Source organism: Conger conger, chromosome 17 (genome assembly GCF_963514075.1).
Source record: "Conger conger chromosome 17, fConCon1.1, whole genome shotgun sequence".
Lineage (NCBI taxonomy): Eukaryota > Metazoa > Chordata > Actinopteri > Anguilliformes > Congridae > Conger > Conger conger.
The window spans coordinates 34,801,009-34,815,063 of NC_083776.1; the positions used below are offsets into that span (position 1 = coordinate 34,801,009).

Below are 14,055 nucleotides of genomic sequence, written 5' to 3' on the forward strand. Positions count from 1 at the left end.
AGTGTTTATTTTTGATACTTATTTTGTTATTTGTAATATTTCAATTTATGATTGTTACTCAAGCACTGCATTCTCAATCTCCCTCTTGCACCCACTAGTGTATGTAGGTTTATGATGTGGATTTATGTTTAATTGCTACTATAATTTATGACACTGATGACTTTGCATGGGCTCTGCTCATTGCCTAAGCCTTTATTTATGCACTCATTAGTTTCCCCGGATAAGACTGCCTGCTAAAGGCCTAAACACGTATTAAAGGCAGTGGTAATATGTGTAAATGGGCCTGTTGATATGCTTGCCACAAATGTACTTTTCCCCTACCTGCTGAAGACTATGCTTACAGCATTTAAGTGGGTCAGATGTCACTTTGAGATGTGAATGTTTCTCAGTCAATTACAAGATCATGTATGTGCACCCCCTGCTGTATCTTTGGCATGTGTCCAGACAGCTCAGTTGCCAGATCTATAGACATGTTTACGTACTGTTGCTTTTGCTTAAGGGATGAACTTGACTGCTTCAAGCGGCTGAAGTTGGCTTAACTGGAAAATGTTGTAATAATTGTGGATATGTGAAGAGGTTGTTTATCAGTTAGTGCAAGATTTAAAAAAAGCCTTTTCTTAAGACCATTATGCCTTTTCAATACAAATGTCAGTTGTTTCTGGCTGGTATGCTTTTCTGTATGTGGTATACATACTAGAAAGTATTTGTATCTGAGAGTCTGTGGAAAGCCGGCTATATTCAGCTGTTTTGGAATCATTGTGCTTTCATCTTTATTAGGCTGCTTACATAGAACAGTACATTTTTCATGCAAGGTTTTTTGCCAAATTTTAGATTTTCTACTGTGGCAGGATACCGTTAATGTAATTTGCCCTAATCCGCGGAATATGACCGAGGGGTTGTCTGCATGTCAGCTGAGTAGAATTGTTCAGAGAATATTGCTTATTTTCTTGTGAATGTATGTCGGTTTATGATGCATTGTAATTTATATCAATCAAGTTATGAAATAAGTCAAATTAATTACTATTTGTATGAAATGGCATCAAATTATTCCTTGCTTTATTACTTCCTGGGTGTGCGCGTGTGTGAGTCAAGGTTAAAGCTTATATTTAGGTTGGGTTATATTAAAGGTAATATTTTATGTAGGGCTTTTTTTTAAAATTTATTTTATTTATTTTTTACCCTGAGTAAGACACCATGCTACCATTCGTCCATGAAGGTACTGGTACATACCCTAATGTGTAACAATTCTTGTTAGTCCCCTGTAGGCGACTAGGTCTTCGCTTCAGGTCTTACTCTCGAGCCACAGATTCTACTATGCTGAAACCTACCGTACAGGGAACATTCAATAAATATACTTTTCACAATATATTTTCACTGCAACATGTTTTTATCATTCAAGACATTTGCATTATGTCAAAAGCATAAATGCTTAAACCTTAGTTTTGGGTCTCAGGAGGATATAGGTGATGGAATCATTACATCTCTCGCTATTTTCGTAGAATAGAAATAAACTGCATACTTTCAGTACATGTACACTAAAATGTACTAGTGCCTCAATAAAGGTATGGTTCACTGTCATCTTTGTAAGTGGTCAGATATTTTGATGTTACACTAGATATCTGTCCTAATGTGCATCAGACTATTCTAGGACATGTAGATTGTAGCGTTTCCAGACCAAGCTCTAGGAAGAACGGCTGCACCCGACTCAACCGTTTCTTATTGTTGATCTGACATAATGTGATGTTTGCTTCTTGCAGGCAGGCCTTCGTATTCATATTTTATCTTTACATGGCCGAAGGGTCATGAGGCAGATTCATTTTATTCTATAATAAATGCTTAGGAATGCACTCATGGTGGCAGTACCGTTTTAACAGCGTAATAAGGAATTATGCGAAATTTGATCTGTTTTGTTATTTTCTTTCCTTAATTTAAGAGGACTTCTCAAATTCTTGGAATGTGGTTGTTACCCATGTAGGCATCTTATTTCACAGTCAACTGGAATGTGTTGATTACATAGTCTGTGGCTGAAAAAAATGATACTCCTGCTATTTACGTTAGGTATTGCTCACTCGTTGCTACCTTGAATATTGTTGAATAAATATGTGTCAATAGCTGGTAGCACCCCTCTGTGAGTCAGCATGCAATTAGAGATTGCTGATGTAGTAATTGAGAGGAATCTGGTTCCACAATGGTGTGATTGTTAATGATTGCTCAACAGATCGCTTCACAGGAGGACTGAATTACACGCTGTTAAACCCAGTGTCTAAATACACAGGTCCTTAGTCATGACTGCAGCCAATGAAACCGCATCTACTGGTCAAAAAACGCAGTTTGGTTACCTGTATGCAGGGCTCTACAACAATTTTCTTCCAGGGAGCTTGTGTATACATCTCAGTGAGTAGATGTGCTCCAAAATTATTTTTCCAGTTTTTTGTACACACACAAAAAGCAGAAGCCAAACTTTACCTCACGAATTGTAGTGTAAAGTGTCTGCACCACAAATGTTGAAATTTATATTTAGCACCTAACATTGCATGTGCACTGTATATACCAATAATTGCTCTTAGTTTTTTAATTGGCTTCAATGAGCTGATACTTCACGTTTCTTTGGTAAATGGATACCTGGGGCAGTTGATCTTAATTATTTCAGTTAGCTGAAACAAGGGAGTTGTCATCAGTGGTTTGTTTAATCTTGCTCCTACTGCAGGTGCCACATAGGCTCAATTGAAACCAGTCTTGATTTTACGTGAGTTGGCAACGTTTTGTTTGCAATCACTTGCATATGAATAACCAATTACTGCATGCATGCATCACTCAGGGCAAGATTAGACCACACCTCGGCCAGCGTTTTTGTGAGATGGGAGTCTTGAATGAAGCATACTGCTCCAATAGTGGATGCATTTCTTGCTATATCCAATTTTTACACCACTGCATTATACAGTACTACTGCAGTGTGCATGTAAAGAATTATGTGGGAGGGGTGGGGATAATGCAATTATAGGGAACAATAAAGAAAAATCTATACTTGGGTGGATTCATGGGCAGAACAGCAGGACAGATAATTGGGACAGAGGCTTCTGTTTTCCAACAGTATCACACGTCTCAAAGCAGAATGTAGCAGTTTTGAATACGAAAACAAGCCAACTGAACAGCTTGGGGTTACAGGGGTAGACGTTGGTAAGTTGGGATGCTGTATGTGTTCAGTAGGCCAGTTCACATGGGGATAATTTCCCTGGCTCCGCAGAAGTGTTTAGTGCCGTTTTCCTCCCCTCAGTAAGTGTAGTGTTTGCAGTTTCACCGCGCAGTAATATTTTTCCAGCATTTTCCTTCAACATTTTTATTTACCTTTTCTATAATTTATCAGTGCTCCAAGGTTTTTTTTTTTCATACATTTTTTATGTTTGTTCAGAAGTGACTACGTAGGATCAGCTTTGGACATCTTGCACATACATGTTACTGTGTAAATGTCCTGCGCATAAAGACAAATTTGTCATTGCTTGGTATTAAGGAATTCAAGCAGCTTTTTGGTGGAACAGTTTTCAGGTTAACCAGCACACATTGCATACATTTGCCTCCAGAATTATTGGCACCGTTAATAAATCTGTACAAAAAAATGTTATACTATAATATGATGTATGATTCAGTGGAATCAACTGAAATCTTACATGAAAAAATAATTCCCCTAAAAGATTTCACGATTATTGGATCCCCTGGTTTAACACTTTGTGCAAGCACTCATGAGTCAAGGTTGCAGCCATGTGTCTTTCTATAACTCCTGATAAGGTTAAAGAACACATTTGATCATTGATATCATTGTGTTTGTACTTATGCTTAAAGGGATTTTCTGGAGACTGAGCATTGCATTTCTGTGTGGATTTTGATGCACATAGGATCATACATTTCCTGGTACTTTGTTGAATTCAGTTTTACTCTCATCTGACCATAGCACTCTCTTCCAGTGAGGTTATTGCTCCTGCAGTGTTAAGTTGCTTAAATGTTTATGTATTTATTTGTACCCATTACCAAACGGTCAATTGCAAACAGTCTCTTCTGAATTGACAGTTCTTTGGCTTTTCTTTGGCTTTTCCCATGCTGATGGATGACAAAGGCATTTTTGCTTTTATTTACAATAATTGTTAGTGTTACCAATAATTTTGACACCTATGGTTTTCAGAATATATTAGATTACTGGATAAAAAACATTGAAACATGATTGTAAATGTATTGAAATAAAATATAGTTTTCCTATACATTTGAACATAACAGATTATTGTCTGTTTTGTTTATTAAATGTAGCCATTTTCTTAAAGGGTGCCAATAATTCTGTCACCCTCTGTATTACTGGTACAGTAACGTTTTAGTTGTTTTAACCTGTAACAATCTTTCTTCAAGTGAGGGGGTGGAAAGTTTTTTAATTTAAATGGTAAATGGAGCCATGATGTGTTATCAATTCTATATGAAGTATTCAAATATGAAAATTTTATTGCACTTGACCAGGTGATCAATGTGTTAGAGCTGATGGTCAATTCTAATCCAGTTCAGGAAATTAATTGAATTTGATCCTCTGTTCATGAATTTCAGCTTTCTCAGTTTTAATCCTAAATTGGAGTTGGCACCAGTCCAAAGTGTGGCAGGTTGTCCTGAGCCTGCCTATGTGTAATTGCTAGGTCATGAGAATTTCAAGGTCTTGTGCTGTATATCTCATATAAAGGACATTGAGATGGTCAGTTTTCTCTGCTGAACGTTTGACCTGATGCTCACTGAAATCTGCTCAACACTTGGTGGTTGTGGCTGTATATATATTTTTTAATGTGTTCGTACATTCTGCTCTATCTACAGTTTTTTTTTTTGTTGTTTTTTTTACTTAATGACTGAAAAAAGGATATTTAAAAAAAGGTCTAAAATACTTTATAAATGTGCATGTCTCATATAAGGATGATATAGCATGTGATGCACATAAATGCGTACGGCATTTTGCTTTGTAGGTTGATTGAGATGAATCTGGTGTAGCCTGAGCTGTAACTTCTGACTGGTTTGCTCAGTTTCCTCTCAGAACTCCCATTGACCTGAGCAGAAGTCAAGCGTATCTGCTGAAGCCTCTCGCTTTCAGACAGCCGCTCGGCGGGAGCACAGATCAACCCGCGACCCGCCAGCGCGGTGAGGGGGGCTGTCCGTCAGGCCTCCGTGGAGCCCTGGCGAGCCAAGCGCTTCCCCTCAGCGTGACGGCGGCGTGAGGTCTCCTCTCCCCACGCGGAGGATCACTCAGCCGCGTTCGCCCCGCCGCCTGGCAGCCCTGTCATCCGCACAAAGGGGCAGCTCGCTCACACCGCTCCCACAGGACCCCCCCCCCTCCCCCCACCGCGTGATGGAGTAACGATGAGCGTAATGACATTCCTCCGCATCCCGGCTGGAGACCGTCAAGGGCCGTGCTTTCTCTAACCCTTCAACGCTCCCGGCTTTTATTGGTGTTGCTGTTGGCTCCATCCTGACCGGGCCGTTGACTGCTATGCTGTGCAATTACGCAGTGCGCACTCCATAAATAGACCTCCTCTTTGTGCACCTGATTCCAGTTGCGGGTAAATAGGAATTCCGTCTTGGAAAATATTACTGGCAGTATGAAAATATTACTGGAAGTTTGCAAGTTGGTTAGTACAATGTGACAGTATGGCAGGAAGCCAAACAAATGTTAAATGTGCGCACATAATTTGTTCCTTCAAATTTAACTAAAAAATCTCTCACTTATTCTAATATCACATATGCTTTTGATGTGAGGCAAACTCATGCACATTACCTGAAGATATTGGTAAATCCTAACGTCTTATTGGAATAACCAAAAACTAAGAGAAGCCATTCAAGCTGCGGTTCTCTTTCAATCATATAAGCACTTTAACTCCACTGGTCTTGTGATCAGTGAAGTTAGTTAGTTGCATTACTAACAGAAATTACACGGCTGGGAAATGGGGCTGTTGAAATCTAAATTGAGAGAGTGTGACTGTTTTACATTTTAAAAAGCAAGCAATTATACATTCTGGTGTTGGTTATCTTAATTGACTTCATTATTATCAGTGAACAGAGTAGTGCATCGTGACTTTTCTATTCATGAGGAGATCGTTACATGGAGGCTATGCCTTGTGCTTGTCAAGGTCATCTGGTGTTCTGTAACTGCGGGGTAGGCGGAGCACAGTTGAATACAAATAGCAGCTAAATGGGAGTGCGTCTACCCGGCCCGTCGAGGATGCGATGCAAATGTGCTGATTGTCCATCCTGTGACTCAGTCCTACACCCCAGCTGACACTAAATGAGCTGGTATAAATTCACCAAAGCGGAGGCATCTCATTCTACATTAACAAAAGGAGGTCAATCGATGGTGAATGTTTAATCTCATAATTGAGATGCGCTTAATATAACGGCGAAGGTAGATGCGTCAGTGGAAGGAATTGATTGACGACACAAAATAGCAAAAATGGCAGCGTCCTGGGAATGTTTTTTTTATAAAAATAAAAAAAGTAACATGCATTACGAGACCTAAAGCAGTGGTGTTAGATCCTTGTTTCTCTTTTTTTTGCCTCGCAGTTTTCCCCAAACAGAATGGAAGGGTTGCCATAGTGACTGGGGGTGCCAGAGGGATGGGTTATGAGACGGCGAGACATCTGACAAGCCTGGGAATGCATGTTGTGATAGGTAAGGCACGAGCCCGTTTCTGCCGTCCTGAACTCCCCGCTCTGAAAAGGCTGCCGGAGCCGCTCTCCGTGGATAAACCCCGTCTTCACACGGAGATTAATGTCTCTCCCAGTCCTCTCAATTATTCCTGCGCTCCTTCCTTCTCACCTGCGATCAATCACTGTAACGCGCACCTTCCTCCTCCATTTCTCTCCGCACTGCGCATCCCTGCCACTGCTTTTTAACAGTCTCTAATACTAATTTTTTCACCAAAAAAAAAAAAAAAACATTTTTTTTCCATGGGGGATACTTGATCAAAGAGAATCACACTCACGCAGTATCTTCTCCCAAGCTACTGTGAAGCATTTGACACGAAAGAGCAGTTCCCTTAATAAAAAGAATATATATATTTTTTTATTTCTTGAAAAAAAAGCACATAAAACATTAGAATTTTTGGAATTGGTTATCCACAGGGGGGAAACTGAAATGAGTGTGAGCCAGTGTGTCATGCTGGTAGTCATAATTAATGCTTAAAATCAGGAGGCTTGTCATGAAGAGAGTCACCAAACAGGCTGTTTTACATGCAGTCATTAAGGGGTTACAAGCTAATGGTGTCTGCAGTAGTCTCCATTGTGTCCTGGAACAGACTTTCCAGTTTAACAGATTATTCCAGATCTTACTTCAGGTAAAATTTCCCTGCTTATAGGTGGTAGAGAGGCATCGTTATCAGCTTGTGTGCATGTGTGCGTCCATACGTACGTTTGAGCGTGGGTGCCTATGTGATGTCTGGTCTTGCTGGCATGCACACGTGCATGTCTGTGTATTATAGTGTCATGACAAGATTATATTTTATGGCTGTGGCTGTCCTGCTTCAGTGGCTTTTCTGAGTGTCAGTCTACTTAAAGGTACAGGTAATTTCAGACTTCTGGCGGTCAAGAGAGGAATAACACCAACAAACACCTTCAAAACCCTTCTCTGTAAACATGCTTACGTTGAAACGCCATTGACTGTGGCAATTAAAACCAATGTTTAATGAGCTTAAATTATTGTACCGTTATACAATGTTTTGGTACACAGTGTCGGGCCGTCAAATGTATATTTTGATACCCGAATTTAAGGACTATAAACACAGGCAGAGGGTGAGTCAACATGTCAGTGAGCCTTTTTCAGTGATAAGACAGAATTTACAATGGTCTTGTAACAATGTTTTAACACAAAAATCCTTTTTTTGGTACCTTTAATGAGGGAGAATCATCCTCTCACTGTTGGACCGCCAGCACCACCGGCTCCAGGGGAGGGTCGTTAGGACGGGGAAAGGCCCGTTTGAAATACAGAACAGAGCGTTCATTAGCCACACCCGCTGAAGAGCGTGCACGCTCCATCAAACGGCCTGTGGCAGAACCGCGTCAGATAATGATGCAGCACGCTGGGTTCGTATCTGCGGGGAGACGACAGGGGAGAAACTGTGGGTGTAAAAAAACTCATCATGGAGAATATTGCTTTTCATTTTAACATTACACTGTTCGTGGCGCATAATTAACACTTCATACGGTGAACTGAAATGGCACCGTGCAGAATTCGCTCTCTCCGTAATCGCAGTATTTGTCGTTTTTCGGCCTTTCCCTTGCCTGATGGGAAATGAAGTGCTGTATGTTAATTTCATTTCCTCCTGTCTGATATTGGTCAGGTTTTATCTGTAGGCCTTTCTGTAAGTCAATGGCCATATGTGCATCATTGTGCCTGACCTACAGACTAATAAACCCCACTATTGTCCTGTCTGCGTGTCGGGGGAAAATGGCACCACATTTTCCTATTTATTATTATTGTATTGACAGATAAACAAATAAACAGGCTCTATTAGTTTGCGATTCAGGCCTGGCACTGCAGATTTGCAGGTTGAGAATATAAGCTGTAATGGAAAACAGGCTGAAATGATATCCTGACTGAAGTCTTGGGCAGCAGGTAGACCAGCGGATCTGCCCATTTTGTACCAGTGCTAAGGCGGCCTGAAATCCCACAGGGCCACATATACACTGCACTGTCAGCCTCGCCCCTGCATTTCTGTTAATTCTGGAAATATCCATTTGTAAATATAATGGAAGATGGGCTCGGATCTAATCAATATTTGTCCTTACAACTGACATTGCAAGGCTCAATTAAATGGAAAGGGTTAGGCTTTTTCCAAAAACAATCTCTCTCAAATGTTTTTGTGAAGAAAAATATTTCCATTTTAATTTGTTTGGACATCAAATTTAAGGATGAATGTTTCATGACTGACTTTGTGATGTAAAGCATTAGGGATTATAAATTATAGTCCGATTATCTTCCATGAATTGAAGACAAAGTGTGCTTGTGTGTACGTGACCTTCAGAATCTGTATACCAGCCGATAATTACAGTTTACTTCACTGTAATCATTTTAGTGTCATTCCCTGGCATAATGATTATAATATTATTAATTGGGTTGTAATATAATGCATACACAGTCCAAAAAGGTTTTTCACATTGTAATGTCGGCAGTGACTTATGTTTTATAAAAAAATCTTCATGTTAATTTACTGCTCTCTTCAATCTGAATTATCAGGCTGATTAATACATGTGCTCGTTCAGGAAATAAAATCTGATGAAGTAACTGAGCAGCAGAAGGCTTTATATGGCTGATACAGGCTCACTGTAATTGCACTAATCCTCTGAGCTAAAACTCTGAAAGGCTGTTTGTTTTTCTGGTGTGAGTTTTCATTTGATCGTGGTCCGCTCATTTGCGTGGGACGAATCCCTCCTTGAGAAGCTCCTGAAAGTCACGACAGCCCTGGCGTCTGCATCTGGCCGCTTTAGGGGGGCGGTTTGAGCGAAGCGGCAGCTGGCGGTGCGGTCTGTGTGGAGCGGTGAGAGATTAGTTTTACTCCGTCTGAACAAAGTTTAATTGTGTGCTATTTAGCCTCTCCGCCGGAATGTTTTGAATACTGAAATAGAGGGTGTCTCACTCGGTCATCTGCATTCATTAAACCAACAGATAAAGGTACAATAAGATTTTTGTGTTAAAACATTGTTACAAGACCATTGTAAATCCCTTCCTTGCATTGAAATAGGCTCACTGACTTGTTGACTCACCCTCTGCCTGTGTTTATAGTCCTTAAATTCAGGTTTCAAAATATGCAGTTGATGGCCTGACACTGTGTACCAAAACATTGTATAACTGTACAATAATTCAAGCTCATTGGTTGAAAATTGGTTCTAATTGCCACAATGGCGTTTCAATGTCAGCGAATTTACAGAGTAAAGTAAGTGCAGTCACACAAGGTCAACTCATAAGTTGTCGGAAGGCTTCCAGAATCCTAGCCTTGTATTTGTGTTTATATATATATATATATGGGGCGACATTGGCTCAGGTGGTAAGAGTAGTTGTCTGGCAGTCGGAGGGTCGCCAGTTTGATCCTGCCCTGGGTGTGTCAGTGTCCCTGAGCAAGACGCCTAACCCTCAAATGCTCCTGACGAGCTGGTCGGTGCCTTGCATGGCAGCCAATCGCCGTTGGTGTGAGTGTGTGTATGAATGGGTGAATGAGAAGCATCAATTGTACAGCGCTTTGGATAAAGGCGCTATATAAATGCTAGCCATTCATTCATTCACCATTCCCAGAGAAGGGGGAGGGATAAACAGAGTGTGTGGTTTGAAGGTGTTTGTTGCCGCTATTTCTCTCTTTACCGTTAGGAGTCCAAAATGACCTACTGTACCTTTAAGAGAAGCAAGTATTTGGGGGGTTTGAGTGGACTGGGGTTGTCAGTTTGCTGGTGTTGGTTGTGATATTATCTTGCATTGTCTGTGTACATTTGACCAGGTTCAGGTGCGCTTCCCTTGCTTTGAAGCATTTCAGTGCGTGTTCAGTCGAAGGGTGGTACATTTTACACGTTTCTCTCCACAATGACAACCTGATTTGTCCTTGTGATTACTCATACCTTTTTCTGAGGGCCCAGAGGCCGTTTTACAGCTGCAGCCCTGTGTCACAGAACATTTTCTCTGGTGTCGCCTCTGACGTCGCGCAGAACACCAGGACCGGAATTAGTGAATAAGCACCCAACTGTCTGTCTCCTTTCCAGTAATTATCAGGCTTTAGTCGACTGATTGGCTGCAGACATTGTTTGCTGAAGGTTTTATTTGGCTATTCTGGGAAACAATGACAGACAAATAGAGAAAGCTGGTATAAGTCTTATAAATCAAGGCCTAGCATCTAGCCATAAGCCTATAGCTTTGTGTTTCTAGTCTCGTGTGCACTGGGTCATTCTGCCTCTTTCCCTCCTGTTCAGCTGGAAACTGCGAGGAAGAAGGCGTGGCAGCCGTGAAGAAGATTCAAGAGGAGCAGAACGAGGGAAAAGGTCCGTTTCCTTTCCAGTCCTGAAGGTTTTCCCACACCTCCTCTCCCCTCTCTCCCATTCTCTGCCCCTCTCTCACCATGGCTATTCCTCTCTCCTCGCATCTCTGCGTGGTCACTGTTGTGGGGCGTCGAGCCAGGGACTGATCCCGCTCTGTCTCCATTTCTCGTAAAGAAAAAGCTCGTAAATATTTATCAACCTCTCTTCCCGCCCCCCTCCTCCCCCCTTTTCACTGGTAGCGTTATCCATCTCACGGTCCAGCAGTCAGGATAACCCAAAGCACAATATTTTCTCTTCTGATCTTCCGAGGCTGGGTGATTTTCGTTCTTCTCTCTGAAGAGTGTATTAGAGCTAATTCTCCTCATGGAAGCGCTGGTCACGAGAGAAGAGACCTGATCAGGAAGGCTCCCGAGGTTCTGTTAATACCTCATTACCCATCGGTAATGCTTTGCTAATCCTGCGCTGTACAGTAGATAGGATGTGGTCAGAAACACTGCACAAAGCCAAATGAGAGGAAACGGAGACAGCAACTCCATATTAATCCCATTATTACAGAAAATAGCACAACTACAACTACTCCTAAGAGTGCTTTGATGACTAATACTACTACTCCTTCTGCTATTATAGACTTTTAATTAAAATAATAATGCGTTAATTTCATATAGGGAGTGCTTTTCCCACAACAATGCCCAAGGTATCAAAATATCAATAAGTGATTAGTCTAGTTACAGTTGTTATTGGGATCTTGTTCAGGTGTATTTGTGCAGGGCTCACTCCGGGAGATGCGTGGAATGATCTAGAGAAACCGTGGAGGCCTTGCAAGAGGGCTGAAAGGCCTTCAGAAGCTGGCATTGGCTGGATAAACTGCAGAAAGAGGAGTTCAGGAGTTGGCATTGACTGGATAAACTGCAGAAAGAGGAGTTCAGGAGTTGGCATTGACTGGATAAACTGCAGAAAGAGGAGTTCAGGAGTTTGCATTGACTGGATAAACTGCAGAAAGAGGAGTTCAGGAGTTGGCATTGACTGGATAAACTGCAGAAAGAGGAGTTCAGGAGTTGGCATTGACTGGATAAACTGCAGAAAGAGGAGTTCAGGAGTTGGCATTGACTGGATAAACTGCAGAAAGAGGAGTTCAGGAGTTGGCATTGACTGGATAAACTGCAGAAAGAGGAGTTCAGGAGTTGGCATTGACTGGATAAACTGCAGAAAGAGGAGTTCAGGAGTTTGCATTGACTGGATAAACTGCAGAAAGAGGAGTTCAGGAGTTGGCATTGACTGGATAAACTGCAGAAAGAGGAGTTCAGGAGTTGGCATTGACTGGATAAACTGCAGAAAGAGGAGTTCAGGAGTTGGCATTGACTGGATAAACTGCAGAAAGAGGAGTTCAGGAGTTGGCATTGACTGGATAAACTGCAGAAAGAGGAGTTCAGGAGTTGGAAGTCTCGCTCCACTGGCAGAGGCAGTGGTTTTGGGGGTTTTAGTCTCTTTCATCGCAGTGTCTGTACATAGTGGTTTGATAAAGAAATTGAATTTTTTTCAAAAAGCAGCAAACCTTTCAGAATTAAGATTTAGAGAGGCATATTACAAAAAAAATAAAAATCTTATTGAACTTCCTGACAGCAAAATGGTGTTTATCAAATGGCAAAAGGAAAGCGTTGTGGTGTGCGCCTAATTGTCATGCAGGTGTGTGTCAGAATGGATGTCTGGGTGAAAGTGCTGTCTGGTTCTGCAGTTCTCTTAAGTGAGGGCATTTGTGGAGGTTGCAGGATTAACATGAATTCATCAATAAATGCATTTTGAAATGAGTGAATTCATAGTGACAGAAACAGAGGCTGAAATCAATAGATACATAATGTCAATGTAAATAAGTGTACATCAAGACAGTAACCAAGACTGCAAAGGCTGGGACCTATAGCTTGTGCAGTGGAACCTGCTAGATATGAGTCATAGACTGACCAGTCTACCAAAGGGGGTGTGAGCACAGAAGCAGCCTAATGCAATGCAATCGCCGTATTCTACAATATGTATATTTTTATTCATTATCACTGATACTAATAAAATGGCTTTTCAGGCTGAGTCGTACCTTCCACTGATAAAGTGCTGTAAAATACCTCTGCCTCTATAACTGCAGTTGGGCCCATCAGTGAATTTGTCACTTTTCCAGATAATCGCATAATAAAGCAGAAATAATGTACCCTTTAATGTATATTTAATATGTTCCTTCACACACTGAAGGATACTTTTATTCATTACATTGCTAGAAGCAGTTCATATTAAGCTGGAATTCAGAAGCCTTCCTCAATGGCAGATTCCTCCTTAAAAGTTCCTTCACTGATGCCTTAACTTGTATGCCAGATTCGTACCTGGCTTGTTTTGCAATATCCGGTTCATGTACACTCAAAGTTTTCAGCTCTGTAATCAACACACATACATTTGTATGATATTTCAACAGTTGGCTGCTGTTTATTTGAGCATGCAAAACGGCTAGAATACGAGTTATTATTATGCTACTTGTGTAGCATCTTTTGAAAGCTGCCATGTTTTAAAAACATCATGTTCTAATGAGATCCCACTCATGGCTTGTTTGATTATTGTTTTTACTGTTATTAAATGTTATTCATTTCATAAAACACTAACAAGTAATAGTTTTATTGGTAGGAAGTAAGGTGAAATTGCTGCAAGTAAGGCTAAGCTCCCCTGCAGAACTGTGCTGGCTCCAGGTTTTCTTCTCCACAGAGAGAGGAAACGCACCCAGTAATAAGGAGGATGAGTACAGTCATCAGGCTCAGAGATTTTTTAGCAGAGTAATGAGGTTGACCGTGAAAGTGAGAAACCTTCTCTTCAGTATTTATTGTAGGAAATTTGTAGCAAACATCCCCTTGAAGCTTCCCAGCATGCAACATGGGGTTTCCTCTGATGGCTCACTAGCAAACCGTTTCTGTGAAACACAATTAAATAAAAATGTGCTATTTTTCAACTTCAATTCTAATGTGTAATGTGGCTCGAAACATTGTAGTACTCTGTTGTA

The 14,055-nt window shown here is 41.0% G+C and overlaps 1 protein-coding gene across 3 annotated transcripts in view; it reads left to right on the forward strand.

The window, feature by feature from the left end:
- dhrsx (dehydrogenase/reductase (SDR family) X-linked) overlaps nt 1–14,055 on the forward strand; it is a 67,879-nt gene that overhangs the window by 6,936 nt on the left and 46,888 nt on the right. For 2 of the 3 annotated variants that reach the window (XM_061226181.1, XM_061226180.1), the window contains exons 2-3: nt 6,574–6,681; nt 10,962–11,030. In XM_061226181.1, the coding sequence (XP_061082165.1) occupies nt 6,574–6,681; nt 10,962–11,030 (177 nt within the window). The remainder of the gene's footprint in view (nt 1–6,573; nt 6,682–10,961; nt 11,031–14,055) is intronic. The other variant, XM_061226182.1, reaches the window with a different exon arrangement.